Raw genomic sequence first — 19864 nt, forward strand, 5'->3', positions numbered from 1 at the left:
ATGTCAGAGTTGCAAGAAGCCATGGCCAAAACCTGGTGATGCTTATAATGACAAGACAGTGAACGATTCTGCTGCCTTGAAGAACATTCTGCATGCTGTTTTTCATTATCAGGGGTCGGCCTCCAACCTGACTGATTTATTCAAAGTTGTAACACAGAGAAAGATCTAATATTGGCTTGGGCATAGCAAGCGTTTGAAGAAGTAATCAGGATGACTTTTGGTCAGATTTAAAGGTGTTCTGGCAATCCACCAAATAACTCAAGAAGAGGCTGAGAGAAGCAACCTAGGCTGTTTCCAGAAAATAAAGGGAAACATTAAAAGTTGTTGAGCATATTATCAGGGGATGGAACAATTAATCTGACAGAAACTACCTTTTCAGAGGTAGCACTGCCTGGAATTAGGATTGAGCTGCTCATCCACTTTTTCTTTCTCTCTCTGTGTATGATCTCCAGCCATAAATGCTAAAAACACCAAACGCTAAGTTTAACGTTCAATGAAATCTTTCAAAATTGTGGTCCCGATTTCAAAAGGATCCTGCCATAGAGAAAGAATAGTGGTCCAAGTCTTCGTTGTTTACCAGGTGTCTGAGATGTCATCCTAACTTGCTAATCCTTTCTGCATGTGCTTAGCATACCGTAGGGTATTTAAGTTGGGGAGACAGCAAAAGTGAGTTGTTAAGGCAAAATAATTAAAGTTGGGAAGAGATCACCCCCACACTGGACTTTAAATCTCAAGATTACTAGTTCTAATCACCAAACCTCAAGACTTCTGCAAACTTGTTTTATGGATCCTGGCATTTTAAGTTGACTTGGATAAAGATCTCAACCAAATTTATAATGATAATAGCAAGTTTTTTTGTCATCTTCTTTGCAATTTTTACTAGCCAGAAACAAAGGCATAGTCAAGCTTTAAGATAACCTGTTCAGAGGACCTTGCATTTCCTTCACCTCTGTTTTCAAATGAATTCCTCACTTTTCCAAATCTGATGACAATTTTAAGGATGTATGGGATGAAACTAAAGGTGAATGTGTTAGGATAAAACTCCACAGCTGCTAATTTGAAGTTCATGTTTTTTTCCACAGGGTGTGAGACTTCAGAGCTGACAATATTTGCCAGCTGGCATCACCTTGTTTCAGTACTCAACTCTTGCTACCATAGGTTTCCTGCGGTCTTACAATTTCATTTTTTTTTTAATCTAGTTGCTGTGATATGACTGTGTTTGGTGTTCAAGACTAGCTACGGGGCATATACACTCCTTTGTATACAGCAAGCTACCAATGATGCATGATGCTGCAGAAGGCATGTTTCAAAAGTGTAGTAGGGGGCGCCAGAACTAAAGAGTATAAACAATGAAATGATATAGTAAAAACAAGCATGAAAAGAAAGGGGCATGCTAACAGAAACAATGAACTGTGGACACCAGACTAGGAAAAGATGGTGCGGGTAGACTAGAATTCTAAACACCTTAAAATGACTTCCACAACATCCTTACCAATTTTCTTTCCTTCATCCATGCCCTTTTTATGAGGTGGCTCTTGGATTATTTTGTCTACATCTGATCTTCCTATAAGCTCATCAGGCCGATCCCACATAGAGAGCCGAGTGGTAGGATTATAAAAGAAGACCCTATCATCTCCTGTCCAGACAACACACCTGAAAATCCAAACACAGTACTCTGTATTCAAATAATTAAAAATAAATACATTCGGCCTTGAGGCCGATTTCAAAGATTAGCTGTGTTGACATCTTGTGTCAGTCGCTTTGGATAAAAGCTTGTCGCAATTGAATGAATGTAAATCAGGACCAACAACACAATTTGCAGTGCTCACTAGAATTGAAAAGGACAAACAAGTAGACAAGATTTTCAACCCATACTTCAAAATAAAAAATATAGAATTTCAGACACTTCACTAATTATCATCTACAAGCCTTACCAAGGTGTTCCAGGTATAGGAGATGTAGCAATGGGTTTTGCTTTCTGTGCTGCTTTTTCTTCTTCAGTCATTTCCTCGTCTTTTGGCTCCTAAAGACAAAAAAAGGACACTCAATTCAATTTCCTGCATTTTAAACAGCTGTGCTAATAATTGCTTGCTTCTATTATCGAGTATCAAAAGATCTATTTAATTGAGCACATTCTGATTTAACCAAGCTATGGATTCTAAGCATTCTATTGAAATTCTATAATAAAAACATAAAATACAGTCAACACAGGGTCTTCCAAAAAGTCCAATACATGTTAATATACAATATTTTGATATTTTGGAAAAAGACATTCAGAGACTCCATATAAAATGTATGTATTAATAGGAAAAGTAGAAATGACAAAATGCAGTACATTTCTTTAATATAAAAAGAAGCCTTAGTTTTGCAAGGAAAGAAGAAATTGAACAAAAGATAAACAACTGGAAGTGCTAGAATCAATACTGTGTTCACATGCTATGGAGTTACCATTTTTGACATCAGACTTTCACACTTCTTTCCATCCATGTGTATTTCTGGTTGAAGGTTTGGGACAAATGCGAGGTTACTGTTGATTAGCTGAAAAGTCCACACAAAAACCAATTAAAGATTAGATCTCTGAATTTATTTTGCAAAAATAAAAAGGCAAAGGAAATGTGTTAATTAGAAAATGCAAAAATTGTTCTAAGAAGGTGTTACTGTCAAATTCCATTTCAGGCTAAGCTGATCTGTTTTTGTTATAAATATGAAACGTGGGAGAGGTCAGTATTACATCACAACTTGGCAAACACCGGGTGACAAAGATACCTCCAAGTTGGCAGCTACCATCTGGAAGGGCGTTCACATGAAATGTTCCACTGGGCAAAGTCATATTTCCCACATTTTCCATAGCATGTGAACACATTCTTTTGCAAAGGCTGCAAAATCAAACATTCCCACTTGTTAAATGCCAGAATCTTCTCATAACGTCAATAAAAACCAATCTGTATTCTAGTTTTGAGAGGTGTTTTAGGTGGTGTTCAAATGGGGTATTTTATCAAATATTTATATAAATGATCTGTTCTAGTGTTTACATGAAAGCCACTATAAAAATGTCCTTTCTTATGTACAAGAAAACTGTGATACAGTACCTAGCAAAAGTTTTCAGTCCCCTTGAAAGTCATCACCATTCTTTGGATTTCCAAAGGCTTATCCCAAATGATTTAAGGCTATTATGGCAGGAGTGCAGTTTGAACACTTAAGCAGTGTTTTCTCAGGTTCAAATTTTTTGGACATATAATAAGTGGTCAATGAAAAGACTTATTGGAGGAATATGTTTGTGTGTATATCTTTTGAAACACCAGAACATGATGATGTCTTTCATGGAGACTGAATAGTTTTGCCATGCATTGCAGGGATTCCACTTTACTGTACTGACTGCTTTAAAAAGTCCTTTGTAAAATCAGACAAAAATCATAAACCGCACAGTCATACCTAACATTATTTCCAGATTTAATAATGCCTCACTCACTGTAAATGTAAGCGATGTTATGGTGTTAAGAGAGTAGCTGTCGAGTCAACAAGGTAACTAGCAATCAAGAAAGACACAGCTACAGCGCTCATAACAAAGTTTCATGAATTGTTACAGTTAAATATTTGAAACACAACATTTAATGTTACTCTAGTATGACTGGAACTTTCAGGAAAAAAATGAACATTTGGTAAACTGTCATATGAGGTAATGCAACATTCTGCAGTTAAGAAAACTAAGAAAATAAATTCATGATTTCGCATCTGCTCGTTAAGATATTTCTATAAAATCATCTGAATTGTTTCATAACCAGTTTGTACAACCAAACCCTTTCACCCTGCTGAGTGAATTTCACACGTAACACATATTTATACTAGCATATGTTTTGAGGCTGCTCGGGGTGGAAAAAAGTGCAGGTGCATTAACTATTTAAATAAATTACTTCTTTAAGAGTTGACCCCAAACCAAAACTTCACTGACTAAACCCACCTTGGGGGAAAAGTACTTCCTGAAAGTCCAAACAAAAATGTGTCCTAGGGGTACTTAATCTAATAATGCACGGGTGCAGTCACTTTATATTTTTCTATTGGAAAAACTTCCAAATAATCGAGCCCATGGCCTTCCTTTGTACAAATGAGGAGTCTGTGCTAAATTTGTTCAGCGGTATGGATCTGCATGCCAGACAATCACTACTTCTTTTTCCTAACTAGTGCTTTCCAATGGGAGAAAAAACAATTCAAACTACAAGCAATCATTCCAAGTCATGACAGCAAAACCTCCACCCTGCATCACAAAACTGAATCTAATCACCTCTTTGATCTCTTTTGGCGGCTCCACTTTTGGCTCCTCTTCCTCCATCTCCATTGGCTCAGCCTCAACTACTGGCTCTTTGACAGGCTCTTTAGGTTTCTCGGCTTCCTTTTCCACTGTAGGAAACACTGAAATACTGGCTGGATTTAACATACATTTGAGAGCTGTCAAGATTAATATAAACAAAAGAAAATTAGAAAAATGTCTGTTTAAAATGGAGCAAAGTTAAAACTTTAACAATAATCAGCAATAAACTAATGGTGAGGGAAAAATCATTACTTTGGCAATTTTCAAGTCAATCGTATTTTCCACAATTGTGGCATACATTCATTTGTTCCAAGAAATCAGCATTAATTGAAGCTGCATTTACAAGTTTAAAAAGTCTCCCCCGGTGTCTTAAACTGCAGCCAGTAAGCCTGCAGAACAAATGTGAAGCAAAACCACATATATGAGCTTTGTACAGTGCTTGAAGTGGGTCAGTACTCACGTGTACTCCATACCAGCACCTTTCCCATTCTGTCCCTCATGAGTTCTGGCACTTACTGTATACATAATTAAATTCTTTCAGAAGTCATTAGCTATAATATCAGGAATTGCTGGAAGTTCCCTATTTCTACTTCAACCACTGGCTTTGAAGCAATAAAGGTCTGGATTTCATAAAGCAGGCCTTCAAGTGATTCATATGTATATTTAGGACAATAAGAGAAAGCTGGCAATAGGTCACTTTTAGCACAGATTCTTTGCACTCTTTCCTGTAATCACTGTTCATAGCAGCTACTGTGAGAGTTTTCATGTAAACAGAAGCACATATAAAAAAAAAAAAAAGGATGCTACGGAGCCAACCAGAGGTACTGTAGGTTTGAATATTGCACATAATTTGGAAGTAAAATATGCATCTGCAACTATTTGGAATGCCTCTGAGTAGGAATGCACAGATTCCCATATTCTGGCTCATTGTAGATCATTTATAATTCCTGCATCATATCTGCCAATTCCAATACCACCCATCCATTTTCCAAACCCACTTAACCTGAGTAGAGTTGTAATCAATCCCAAAACTAATAATGATAATTATCATATTTTTTTCTGTTACTTAATTTACTGAAGTTTCAAACAAGCTTCTTATAAACAGAAGACTAGTTAAATTAGGTACACATTTTTCGTGCATTAGGAATTTGTCTTTTTTTTGCATAACCCAAGTTATCTTTTAAACAATACTACCGCAGCCAATAATATTCGAATAATGGATTTTTGCTTTCACTTTGTTCACTGAATATCTTTACTTGGTTAAATAAAACATTAGGTGATAAAGGAGGAGCAGGGAGCAGTGCAGACAATATGAGGTTTTCCACCCTTTAGCTTTGAGGTGGGTGGGCTCCCTGTAAATGTGGTACACCTTTAAAATAATTTTAACAGACACATACACACACACACACTTATACTTATGCTATATTATGTGACTTTACCAGCAACTGTCAGTCGTAGCCTTCATTTGCAATTTCCTGTGAAGTCAGTCACTTAATGTGACATTTCCAGAAACTCACACTAACTAGCTTGCCACTCTGATAGGTATGATTTTGTCTTTTGTCGTTGGGACAGGCTCTGTGTGCATGAGAATGGACAACCAATGAATTCTCATGCAGAAGTACAATGTACAGAATGTAGTAACGAGGAATATGGAACGCAGGTGTTTTGGACCTCACAAACATAAAAGATGCTTGCCAGTCTAATGTCTTGTGTTTTATGTACCACGACAGAATGGAAAAAAGGGCCAAAATTTCTGATGAACTAAACATCGTTGTTAGCTCTTGTACAGCACCAGCTTGGTTAGGCAGCACAGTGTTGGCTGTCAGAAAAAGGGGACGAGCAAGATTATGGTAAAAGGTCGGCACTCAGTTGGTAAATCTGACATGGGCAATAACTGTCAGTCATTTAAATGAATATAGTCCAGCAAAGGTGATCAACGACTAGCAAAACTGACATTCTAGACACATAAAACAATTCACATGAATCCGACCCCTGAAATCACAGCCGTTCTCAAAAAAGGTATTCTCTGTGCACAGCAGAATATTTAATGGACTCAAATGACAATGGCAATTCCACCATCTGTCTATGGTCACTTCTTATTTAAAATTTTTCACAGGCGTGAAGCTTATTTTAAGATTCAGGTTGGCCAACAATGTTTTAACTCATCTTTATGCAGTTCAATCAGGAGATTACTTGCCAATGTAAATGTGAATTTCTAATAAACCAGGCTTTTGCTTTAACAGGTTATTCACCTTACCCAGTTATGTCTGCGTATGTAAACACACTCGGCGTCTGTTTGCCTGTTGCCTCAATTTTTACATCACTGGTATAGATTCTCGGTAGCAGTACTAATGTTTATGATGCACAATCTGTTGGAATGAAAGTGGCAATTTTTTTTATAACTATATGCATCACACATACATTCTAAAAGATGACATCACAAACAATGCCAGCAACACAGACATCAGCTTAAATTATATGGATACTCCTTATTACGTGTGTAATCTCCAGGCAAGATTCACTAAACACAAATGTAATCCACTAAAGGAAGCACATTTTTCTCTCTCTCTTTTTTGTAATTTTTTAAATACTCCAATTTAACAGAGAACGTTTTTGGAAAGAATGAATGACGGCCAAAATTGTGAAGAAAACAACTACTTGGAAAATACGAAAGATATTAATTAAACAAAGCAAAAGCTTGCTCAAAACACTATTCTACGTCTATGAACAATATCGTGTAGATGATTTAAGATATTTTTGCTTTTTATTTCATGATACGTTAGCACATATAAACTTTCTGCCATGCATTGGTTTTAAAAGAAGAAAAAAATAAATTTAAAATTGTAAGGGATATACTTCAGCACTGATAAAAGAGGGCAGACATGGCACCTTTGTCTTTAAACTCCTGTGGTTTCTCCCACGTGGACTCCAGTGTCCTGTTGTTATAATAATAGGTCTTCCCATCAGCTGTCTTATATTCGGACCATTCGGGCAATGGCAGTCCTCCAGCTAAAGCAGCAGGAGAAGCAGCAATGGCAACTTGTGGATGCATCATGGGCACAATCGGAGGAGCCATGCCTGGGAGTACACCTAAACAGGTAAAAATTCAAAACATTCAAAAACGTTATTATAAATCTTGAAAAGAACATATTCACCATTTCTCAAAGCTTACATACGACACTTGTGCACTTGAAAATTAACACACAAGAGTTTTTTGGAATATTTATGTTTATTTAAAAAGAGAGATTTTGAAAATAAATTGAGTTTTTAAATCTACTAAGCAGTGGACTAAGTCTTTATGCTAAAACTACATGAATGCCCCTAATCAGAAGTACAGGAATTGGACAAAAGATATGAATGTCTGTCATACTTGTTAAGAGAACTAGAAGTAGCTGGCCTTCTCTTTCACATAACCAACCATTTACCTTACTATTGAAGACATAATGGGAGCCGTGAATACAAGATAAGAAGTGAACAAAGTCAACAGTGTGAGAGACAAATGTTAACTAAGGATACTCGCTGAAGCACTCAGGAAGACACAGCACTTCAAATGTTCCCTCAGTGGGCTCTTCATTATCCTACTGCACTTTCATTTTTGGTTATTACATAGTGGGAACACTTATAAGGCCTCTGTGGTTTTGTTCTAAATTGTGAACAGCTGCCACATGGAATCGGCATTACAAGTAAACAGTGGTCATGGAAAATAAAAGATTTCGGCTGAGGTGTACATTTATAGGCAGTGAAAATACATCTGATGTAGGTATAGAACATTCAGTCTGGGGTTGACAGATGTTTTTGTGAGTCTCAAAACAGGGCCTGCTCTGCATTATGATGGACAAAATACCTGGGAGTTGTTTTGCCTATTAAAAGGAAGCTGAAACTTGGGGCCTACCAGACAATCTACCATAGGGAGAGGCCGGAGACTAAACCAGGACCAAGTTACCAATCTTCTCTAACATAACCCAACTGGTTATTTATAACTATTCGAAGAAATATGCTATTCAGTGATATAATCTTAAGTAACATTTAAAAGGTATCACTGAGAGAGCATTTACATTCTTGAACTGACGTGTACCAACAGGCTCAAAGTAGATCAAGCGTGGGATGGTTGAAAATAAATCTAAAGCATTAGTGTTTAATTGTGGGTGTATTTTTGATCTCAACTCCATACACCCTTAACATTTACAATGTATTAACACTGTATAGTTAATACTGCTTTTTCAGCTTTAATTCACTGTTGCTGCCCATTAAAACAGAAGCACTCATAAAAGAGTCAATCTTTTCCGACTATCAGACATATTATACTTTTCTGACTAGACACAGAGAGCTCTAAATTTTCCAAGTTTCTATGATACTGTAAAGGGCAGCATTAGCTGTGCAAAGAACTTCCCTGGCTGATCTACTACAACCAAATGAAATGGGACACCTTCAACCTTCAAAACTAGCTCATGTCTTTAAAACTGTTTAAGGCGCTAAACAAACGGATTTTAAAAAATTCTTCTAAGTAAAAAGTGAAACATTTGGACACCAACGGAATTAAAGATAACCAAGGCAAAAAAAAAAAACCCACAAAAGAACACTTCTTTACACAAAGAACTGGGGAATCTGAAACAAACTACCCAGTAATGTAGCTGAAGTGGATACTCAGATAGCTTTAAAAAAAACTGGTGGGTAAGATGCCAGACAAATTATTAGCTGCCAGAATGGGCTTCATAGACTGCTTGGTCTCTCCTGATTTGTGAAAAAGCTTACAAAAACACATTATGACTTGTGTAATTGAAAGCTGAAATGAAATTTATTTTGCAGTGTTGCAATGTACTGTATAAATCTCTCTATTATAAAAAAATTTTTTTTGGAAGACTTGAAAGGAGACGATACGTGATTTTCTCAGAGACACCTTAACATCCCGTGAGACAAGGCAACGAGATAAAAAGGACAGCTGCTGCACAGGCTTTTAAATGATCGACACGCAGCTTGGCAGCAGCATGACAGCGGCTGATCCGACCGCATCTCCTTAGCGTGTGTTCAGCCCCTAATTCCCCCCCACAACGTGAGCGGCAGAGACTCGAAGTGGCTGGCGCATAACGTGCCCTGTGGAGGAGGAAGTGGGCGAGCAAAGCGAGCAGGAGGCACAGCCCCCTAGTGTTTAAATAAAACAAACAGCACATTTTTTTAATGAAAGTTTCATATCATGGGATTATATAATCGTATACCTACTTAAACGGGTTACTAACCTATAAATAAATTTAGCAGTGGAAGTACCTAAACTATTTAATAATAAATAATAAATTTGAATTATTAAATAATATATTTATATAACAATGCATATAAATAACTTATTTAGATACTTACGGCACCTTACTTCACTTAAATTGAAGCATCAACTGGACAAAAAAGCTTTTCAACACTACAAACTCAGACATTATTTTTTCTCTCTTTAGGGACATTGTCTTAGGCTGTGATACAACATTTGCACTTTGCAGGGGATATTTTGTCCAATCCCAGTATTAGCTTTAAAAAATGTGTTAACAATAGGAATATGTCAAATCTGCATTATAATATGGTGAATGCTCACTGATTTGCTAGCTCTGTCTCCTAGAATCCATAATAAAATTCATCAAAAAAAAAACCCCTCAAATTCAAAGATACATTACAAAAAATAAGAAAATAAAACATTCAAATGTTAAGATGTATTTAGAAAAAAAAAGAATGCTTTCTTAACTTTGTGAAAGATTCTCAATAAATTACAACAAATGCAATAAAGAAATATTCCACCCAAAAATTATGAATCTTATACCAATTACTCGCCTCTCGTTATTTGCTGCAATGGCCAAGAAAATAAACTTAATAAACATAAGAAATTTGACAAGCGAGAAGCCCATTCGGTTCATCAAGCCTGTTTGATTAGCTAAGCTGTCCCAATATCTCCTCCAGATCCTTCTTAAAGGTTATGAAGGTTTCTGCTTCAACTCCCCATCTCGGCAGATCCTGACAGCTCTTTTGAGTACAAAAGGGCTTTCTGGCTACAGTCGTAAATGTGCTTTCCATTAATTTCCACTGGTGTCCCCACACAGACTAAAGAGCTTTAATTCTCAGAGTCTGTCACAGTGGCATATGTCCTTACATCCTGAGATGTATTTGGGTTGTTCTCCTCCACAGTTGCAAGTGCTGCTCTGTCTGTCGTGTAGTGAGTTGACCAGAACTGCACACAGTAGTCCAGATGTAGTCTCACCTGTACCTGTGCCTTACATGGGCAGAGCGTAATGTCCCTCGATTTATTTTTAAGTTTCACATACATAATCTAATATTTAATCTGTCTTTTTAATCGCCACTGAACATAGTTTGTATGAAAATGGTGTGTCAGCATAAACCCCTTATATTATATTTCATTGAGAAAAGACACAGCAAAACTCCTGATAAAATCAGTCTGCCATTTAAGTCCACTGTAATAGCAGCAAAAAATAAACTGTCCATAAAAAAAAAAAAAAACCTCAAATCTGTTGTTGCATAATTCAAATGTCAATTATGGAGTCATATCCACGCAAAATCCCAAATATGTATTTTCTGCTAAAAAAAAAAAAAAGTTCAACAAACCTTTTCTGGAGAAACTAGCGTCAGGCACAACAGCAAAGCACATTCAAATGAGAGTAAGTTTTTGAATTCAAGTCCAGACTCCTGACAAGGAATTGAGGAGCAAAGACGGGACTTTGCTGTTGCACACAAGACAATTTTCCTGGAAATGAGGCTTGAGCTGCCTCAAAAGCTTGCATATTATTATCTGTTTAGTTAGCCATTAAAAAGTATAATTTTGCTTCACCTCTCATTGCATCCTTAATGGCTAACACAGCACATCACCATACTACTTCTGTTTAGTTTAACAAAAAATACATGTTGTTTGGGATGATATGAGCATATGACTGGATACCTGGTATGTGCATTCTTCATTTCCAGTAGTTTGAGACATTTCATGGCTGTTTTGGTATTGCTTACTATTGTTAAAATCCTGCCTATTGTTATCAGGAATTTTGCTCTCTCTGATCTCCATGAACATATGCAATTATAAATTATTCTCGGCCATCGCTACAAACACCCCATGGGAAGTAACAGATATAAAAATTATCTTTGGGTGAAGACTTCCTTAACAAAAACCATAAGCAGTAATCACAGTAAATTTTGAAACAGCACTTTGAAGAGAAAATAAGAAAGATTTCTATGTTAGTAATCAAGCAAGCATGCCACAACATGACGATGTTACTTAACACAGGTGAAGCTGCATTCAAAATAAATAAGCCAAACAATGGTATGATCAGTCAGACAGGAACACAAAGCTAGTAGAACACAGAAAGGTATTTTATAAATTGGTTTGCACTTACAGTACTTTAAGACTACAATCACTTTAAAAACAAAAACTGCTTACTCTGCCCTGCAATATAATACATCCATGCAAGCTTTCCACTGGAATGTGCTTACAAAATGTGTAAAAGAAAGCCGAAGAACCTTAAACGGATCAACTAAATCAACTTTTCTTCAAAAGACAGAGCTGCCTCCAAGCTTATATTAATCTGCAAAGCAAATTAAACTCTGAGAGATTATCAAGATAAAGATCAAGAGATAAAAACGGCTTCCAAATTTGCCATGAAAGGCATCATTAAGCCTCCACGGAAAATGCATTACAGTGACTGAAACTTGTGTATATCTCAAAAGAATTTATTTCTATTTTCAGCCTGGCCTATCCTAAAATGAATTAAAAAAAAAAAAAAAAAAGCTCCTAATGCTCTAAAACGACTAATTCTAACTGATATGCTATTAATGACAAATCACCTTCATGTTTGTACCTAGATATAAAATAAAGAAATAACAAAATACGCTTCATTAGATGTGTAAACTGATGGCTTGAAATATTAGCCTGTCACTGCTTCTCAGCCAACACTCACTCTAAGCTTGTTATTTGAACACTACTGTATTTACCACTTCAGTAATTGTGGCAGGGCATAATAAAGAGCATAACTCACAACATTCACTAACATGCCAACTAACAAAGAAGACTGATTTGAGATTTTTAAAGAATTACCGTTTTTGTTGGGACCGATTGCCTTTATATATGGGCAGCTGACTATCTGCATCATTGCTACACCTGTAAGAACGGATAAGCAAGCATATTGGACACAGAAAAACGTCAGCTGCCAAAACAAAATTTAAAAACCCCTACTATGTGGGATTTTTAAAAAAAGAAAACAAAAACAGCATAAAAGAAGAACACGTATGCATGCAAGCATTCTGTGTAGCTGCCACAAATTTGACATTTTGATATAAAGTATAGGTAACACATAGTGGACAAATCACAAGCTACCAGCTTCATAAAAAAAAGTCTTACCATCTCCATATAATTTTGAGCATTGAATAAAAATTAAAGTATTTTGAGTCTAAAAGTATGGACCGTTACTGTAGCATTGTTTAAAAGGAAAGCATTAAACCTCTAATCCACTGTGGGAAATATATTTAAAAATCCCTTTTCAAAATTCAGTTTTAACTGCACATCTCTTAAGACAGAAAGTAATGTCTTTCAATTTTAAAGATGAATTGTTTCCAAAAAAGTTATTAAACACTGACACCTACTGGACACACATGTTAAATTCCAAATCATCCCCATTTTATAATCCAACAGTCAGATTTATTGGCACTGCACATATTCCTTTACATTGCTATCTCAATCCAAACTCAGTGTATGTGTAGCTCCTAGCTGGTGGAACAAGCTGCCCTCCTCCATCCAAACTGCTACCTCACTCAGTGTGTTTGAGGAGTGCTTGAAGACGCTCTTGCTCTATGAATACCTTTGTAATTGAGAATTGCTTTGATAAGAGGTTCTTACTAGCAAAGAAAATAGCGACTAGTCTTGGGCTGCTTTGTTTGGTTTAGAGCTCCTCACTTATGATGGTCAATTTTGCATACTAGTCCTATAATACTTGTGTCACAACAGACCCCTAGAGTTAAGTTTATTTGATAATGCTGACTCTTTTTTTAATAGGAAAAGGCACAGTGGTAGTGCTGCTGCCTTGCAGTAATGAGACCTGGGTTTACATCCCGGGTCCTCCCTCCATGGAGCTTGCACATTTTATCCAACAGTACAAAGACATGCTGGTTAGGTGGATTGGCGTTACTAAACTGGCCATAGCATGTGGTTGGTGTGTGCGTTCGCCCTACGATGGACTGGCGCCCTGTGCAGGGTTTGTTCCTGCCTTGCATCTATGCTGACTGGAATAGACTCCAGTAGCCCCTGCGACCCTTTTCAAGACTAAGCAGGTTAGAAATTTACAGACTGACCTTTGTTTGTAAGTTGCTTTGGGGAAAAAGCATCTGCCATGCCAATACATGTAAATGCTAGTCTGCTATAGAAACGGAGGCACAAAACCACGTAAATCGGGGGCAAGCCTAAACATACTGATCACCTAAGGCAGGGGTCTACAAAGTCGGTCCCAGAGGACAGTAGTCGCTGCATGAATTTCGTTCCAACCTGACTGCTTAATTAAAAACCGGTACTTCCAAAAACTGTATAGTGTGTTAGTATTTTCACACTGCCATATCAGGTGAATCTTATAAAGCAGATTATCATCCCAGTGATTTATAGCCTGAAGTGGACAAGTAACTCTCTTCCTTTTAAATATTTAATTAAACCAGACAGTTTTCAATACATACTAACAGGTGTAAATGGAAAGGAATTAGGCAGAGAACTGCTGGTTCCTTTGTTATTTGCAAGTAATTGTTATTAAGAAGTGATTAAAAACCATGTATGCAGCAGCTCAACAGGAAAATGAGGGTGGGGAATTTTAGTTAGTGAGACAACCAAAATACATCCATTTTCTAAACCCAATTTATCCTGAGCAGGGTCACGGGGCAGCTGGAGGCCATCCCAGCAAGCACAAGGAAAAAAAAAAAAAAAGAGGGGAACAATCCCTAGATAAGGTTCCAAATCACTGCATGGTGAACACAGACAGACATGCCACACTCACACTAAGGCCACTTTAGTGTCACCAGTTCACCCAACCTGCATGTGTCTGGCCTGTGGGTGGAAGAGGAAACCACAACATGCAGAGGAAACTCACGCAAACATAGGGAGTACATGCAAACCCTGGTTACCTTACAGCTATCATTTTGCCACCATGCCCCAAAACTAAAATGAATTATGAGAATGTTCCTTGACCATTAAGTGTTAACAGCAATCATTAACTCCTTGTTAAATAAAACGGGTTGGAACAAAAGCCTGCTGCCACTACAGCCCCCCAGACCAGGCAGACTTTGTGGACACCTGACTTAAGAGATCACTTTCCACTGAAGGGCTTTTTTTTTTTTTTTTGGGAAACCTCTGCCATTCAACCAAGCTTACTTTACTAGGCATCATATTTTGTACTTCTTTACTGCCTTTAAAGCCATGCAGTCCATAAGGATGAAAGATATTTTAGGGTTAAAAAAATTTTGATGCACCATTCATTTCTTTGATTACTAACTAATTAAAGGGCAGACCACTCCATACACATCAGGTACCTGAAGGTCTCTGATGACTTAGCAATTATGTATAACTGGTGGACACAAGGAGAAACGCAGAGGCCTCGTGGAGGAAACATTTGCAGCTCAGTATTAGAAAACCCAAAGAGATTCTGGTGAAATTAAAATGAATACCCAAAATGAATTTTATATATATATATATATATATATATATATATATATATATATATATATACACACACACACAGTATATATCTCACTTACCCCTAATAGATTGCAGTGAAGGCAGAGAACAATTTTTAATATCATGTTTTCATGCACAAAGGAGAGAAAAAAAGATGATAACAGTAGCCAATAGTGACCAATGCCATACAAAAGTAAATAATGTGAAAAACATTCATGTAAAAGAGAAACAAATCTCGTTATTCACGTCACATAATCCACTGTCAGCTATCCTGTCATATGCTCCAAACAGTCAAAATGCATGAATGTTTGATAAAATGATGTTAAATATATAATTCTAGAATAATCAGCACACATCACTGGTCAAAACTCCTGTCTTCAATTCAAAAAGTCAACACCATGAGGCTTTAGATTCCCGTTTATCCCGGAAGTAAATATTTAATATCATTTTCATCCATCCAACCATTTTCCAACCCGCTGAATCCGAACACAGGGTCACGGGGGTCTGCTGGAGCCAATCCCAGCCAACACAGGGCACAAGGCAGGGAACCAATCCTGGGCAGGGTGCCAACCCACCGCAGTTAATATCATTTTAGCAAAGAAAAAAAAAATAAAGCATTCATTTTGGACATTTTGAGAATACGGCTGGAAAACTAATGTGTGGATTATGTATCATAAAACACGTTTTTTTTCCCCACACACTGTTTGATATTGTACAGCTTTAGTCACTATTGGCTTTTACTTCATAATAAACCTTTATCTTTTCATTTTGCATTAAAACATAATGATACAAATTTTAATCTCTGCGACCACTAAACACTATGAGATAAGTAACATAAAAAATATATCACATTTATGAGGACTAGTCCTTTAAGGAAGAGAATGGCTGTCTAAATTACATTCTTAACCGAGAGACAAGAATTTTAGTTGGTTCAGGTAAACTAAGTCAAAGAGCCAAAAAAAATATATATAAAACTTTCTGATTTACAGCAGATCCTACAGAGACCCTAAAAGGACAAAAGCCAAAAAGCTAATGGTTTTGCAGAGAATTTGGGTGATTTTTTTTTTTTTTGCTCATGTCACTTCACAGGCCTCCATAAAATTCTCTGGGGCAGGTCAAAAATTTTACATTACATTCATTTACTTGGCCGATGCTTTTATCCATAGCAACTTACAATATCTGAGATACAATTGGTTACATTCTTTTATTCTTCCAACTGGATCACAGGCGAGTAAAATGACTTGCTCGGGGTCACAGTGTCAGTAGTGGGATTTGAACCCACAACCTCATAGTTTGAAGTCCAAAGCCTTAACCACTGTGCCACAATGCCTGCCTTTTATCACAAATATGCTCTTTTATGTAGTGGGTTGTTATGTAAGCTGATGTCAAATGACTTGACATGTTCGTTAAAAAAACCTGGCTCTTCTGAGTGCTAGTCTGGACTCTTTCAAAGCAGGTGTAGAAGGAAGGTATTGGCTAAGCTGCTGGCTATCACTGTTCCATGCCATCTGTGCAACACCCTTGATGAACTGGTGGGACATATTTAACACAAAGCCAACTCTACCACAGCACTCTGAGCAGCACCTTCAGAATGCTTACCAGTTGCCTTTAGATGGTGCGCTTTTACTTCTGGCTGGAATATATTTTAATCAATTTCAATATCTCTATTTCCATAATCTAATAAAAATGTTTTATCTTGCGTGATTTTTGTGCAGTTTTTGCTTGTTGTAATGCTGCTATTTCCCCTTAGAATCAATAAAGCGTTTGCACCTTTCAGAATAAATATAACCCGATGCATGCTGAACAAGTTCAAGCCTTTGTCTCTAAAATGGCTCTAACCTTCCCAGTGATAATTTAGGGCAGGGGTCCTCAATCACAGTCCTGGAAGGCCACTGTGGCTGCAGGTTTTCCTTCCAAATAGTTTCCTAACAAGAAGACAGTCCTTGCTGATAATGAATCTTGCTGTGTAACTGTTTGGCCTGCTAGTGCGTTCATTCATCCAAGAGAAATTGTATTTGCATTGTAGAGTTTCCTTCTCTGAGAACATTATTCATGTGTTTTGTGGACCAGAACTGATTTAAACTGAATGGTCCTTCCAATTCTCCTCTCATTCATTTCTAAACTTTTATCAATGGTGCATATGCACAGTTTAAAAAGGAAGCATGTTAGCAGGAGAGCTGCTGGCTTATTGGCTATCTGCATTTCATTATTAACTAATGTCTGGTTAAGATAACTGGCAATAATTCAAATTTAAATGCAGCTGCTAAAAACTAAAACAGGCAATTAAGGGTGCTGAATTGTAGCAGCCAATGTAACTAAAATTAAGCCCAAATAACATATTGCTTCAGTAATAAATAAATGACTTCCAAATAAGAAATTGGTTGAAGTGAAAACCTGCAGCCACTGCAACTTTCCAGGACTGTAACTGAAGATCTCTGATCTACAATGGAACTAAAATTTGTCTTTGATGAATACAAGTGCTAACAAGGTACAGAGTTAAATACCAAGTTTTATTATCAGCAAGGACTGAGCTTTAATTAGGAAACTGGCTGGAATGAAAATCTGTAGTCACTGCGACCCTCCAGGACTGTGATTGAGGACCCCTGGACTAGGCCTTGCTCCTATAGGCATGTGCATTAAATACACACAAAGTCAGCACTGGTTCTGAAAGGAATTCTTTCAGTGCTGAGAGCATCTGGGGACTTAATAATTAATTATTGTAGACATTGCTACATTGTGTTAAAAAATAAAAAAAATTAAAAAAAAACAGGGATGTTTGAATAAGCAAGCATGCGTTACACTATCAACGGCAGTCACAGGAAGTTGGAAATGCCTTAGACACCCATCACAAAAACAGAAATAATGTAATAAATAGCACTAACAGATATTTATAGCCTTATTATGTTTTTAACATGGCATTTATCTTAAGTAAAGTTCAGCCTGATGTACTCTGTTTCTGTAAAATACCAACAGCTGACATACAAAAATCTAATTCAATCATTTCATTACTAAGCATTCCTCAACAGTCAGACAACAAAAACTGGCATTAGCTTTACGAATGTGGTTAGCCAACAAGAAAAAGCAAACAGAGTTTTCACATCATTTAAAAATTAGCTATGACAATTTTCCTGTGGCCAACAGTTAAAAATAAAAGCAAGCCTTTCAAGAAGCAAATATATATTTGTTCCAGATAAAAACAACATAAGGCTTACAAATTAAAAAAAAAAAAAAAGAGAGCAAACAGATGTTCATGTGAGGCAAGATGCACCTTCAAGACTTTGGCAAACCTACCAGGTAGTGGGATGGGCATGCCAGGCAAAGGCACACGGAAAGGCGGTACCATAACTGGTGGGAAGGCTGGAATAGCAGTTGCAGGCTGGGGTACAGCGTGGGGCACAGGAGATGGCAGGCTCTGTGGCAACGGTTGAGGCATCGCCTGAGGGACTGCCTGAGGGACTGTAAGTGGTACAGACTGCACCGGAGCCACAGTGGGAGTGACTGTTGACACACTGACTGAAGGAGTAACTGACGAAGTAACCGTAGATGTCATGTCTTGACTGATGGGTGCTGAACAAGGAAAAATAAAGAGTCAGATTTGCACTAATAACCACCAAATTTTTTATTTTTTAATGTCTGACACCATACAAAGTATTACATTTTCAATTTCCTAATATCAAGTAAAACCTGTAAGTTACAAACTTAGGCTCTAAGCTTTAAACAAAGTTCGACAAAAATATTTGCTTATACTGCATGTGTGTGTATATATATTTATATATAATTTGTAGCTAGAGATGCACAAGGGGAGAAAATGAGTCATGTATCTTAAAATAGTTTTTTTATTCCTAAGCTTTCGACAACCTACCAGATGTTATCATCAAAGGAAAATGATAAGACATTCAGGAATCAAAACATAGCAGGTGAAGGGCGAGCGGATTAATAAGGTGGGCTTTGGAAGATGTTGGTCATAAAGTCTTTTTTTATTATTTAGATGTTCTTCTTTTTAAAGCCTCTATATGCTGGGTTCAAGTCCAAGTGTGTTAATGGTGTTATCAATTAGACACCCAAGATTCAGCCAGCTCTCTGGCACTCTTAGTATTGGCCCTGAATTTTATTTAAGTGGAACACTGTGAAAGTGTGTGTCCAGTGGAACTTGTATGTGTGTAAATCAGAAACTATGGGCCTTTCCTTCTGATAGTATTGTGATGTTCCTGTATACATGTTGCGAGTCTTTTAGATGTTTGTCCCACGTATACTGCTGGGAAAGCATTGCATGGAATGCTGCAAACTGTGTTTCTTCTATTTGTAGTCAATATTTTGTTTTTGTCATAGAAAAGAACAGTCCATAATATTTTCCCTTTTTCTCCCTTTATGGATCTCTTGCTACAAATATGCAAACCATATCACAGACCTTCGCTTCCATAAACATTATATATTTGTGTAAACACAATATAGCTAGTTAGTTATACTACCGAAGAAAATTTTGAAGACTGCTGACATTGTCATGAAGGTGTGTGAAAGAAGGCCACTTACACTGAATATAAAACTAATCTGCAACACTCAGGAACAGAGGAACCTGACAAAATAGAATATTTGTTTTACTTACTGGATATGACCTGAGACACAGCTGGCGTAGAAGTGGTCTGAGCGGCAGAACTGATGGGTAACGTAGTAGACATAGCTTGTGTGGACACTGGTGGGGCGGAGGTGCTGACCACAGGAGTACTGGCAGATGAAACAACTGTGGTTTGTGTGACCATAACTGGTGTTAGTTCAGACTGCTGGATAACTTTAACCCCATCTGGCTTGGTCCAAGCAGACTCTCTAGTCCTTGCATTATAATAGTACACCTAAAGGAAAACAGCATTTGCTATTAT

General features: G+C 37.1%; 1 protein-coding gene across 6 annotated transcripts in view; it reads right to left on the reverse strand.

Moving 5' to 3' along the window:
• The window catches only part of LOC114660456 (transcription elongation regulator 1-like), a 75515-nt gene that overhangs the window by 39561 nt on the left and 16090 nt on the right, over positions 1-19864 (reverse strand). For 3 of the 6 annotated variants that reach the window (XM_028813160.2, XM_028813159.2, XM_028813166.2), the window contains exons 4-11: positions 19594-19837; positions 18282-18557; positions 12378-12440; positions 7196-7396; positions 4280-4443; positions 2449-2538; positions 1935-2023; positions 1493-1653 (exon numbers count right to left, since the gene is read on the reverse strand). In XM_028813160.2, the coding sequence (XP_028668993.1) occupies positions 1493-1653; positions 1935-2023; positions 2449-2538; positions 4280-4443; positions 7196-7396; positions 12378-12440; positions 18282-18557; positions 19594-19837 (1288 nt within the window). The remainder of the gene's footprint in view (positions 1-1492; positions 1654-1934; positions 2024-2448; positions 2539-4279; positions 4444-7195; positions 7397-12377; positions 12441-18281; positions 18558-19593; positions 19838-19864) is intronic. The other 3 variants (XM_028813162.2, XM_028813163.2, XM_028813167.2) reach the window with 3 other exon arrangements.

The sequence above is a fragment of the Erpetoichthys calabaricus genome, chromosome 11 (genome assembly GCF_900747795.2).
Source record: "Erpetoichthys calabaricus chromosome 11, fErpCal1.3, whole genome shotgun sequence".
In the NCBI taxonomy this organism is placed as follows: Eukaryota; Metazoa; Chordata; class Cladistia; order Polypteriformes; family Polypteridae; genus Erpetoichthys; species Erpetoichthys calabaricus.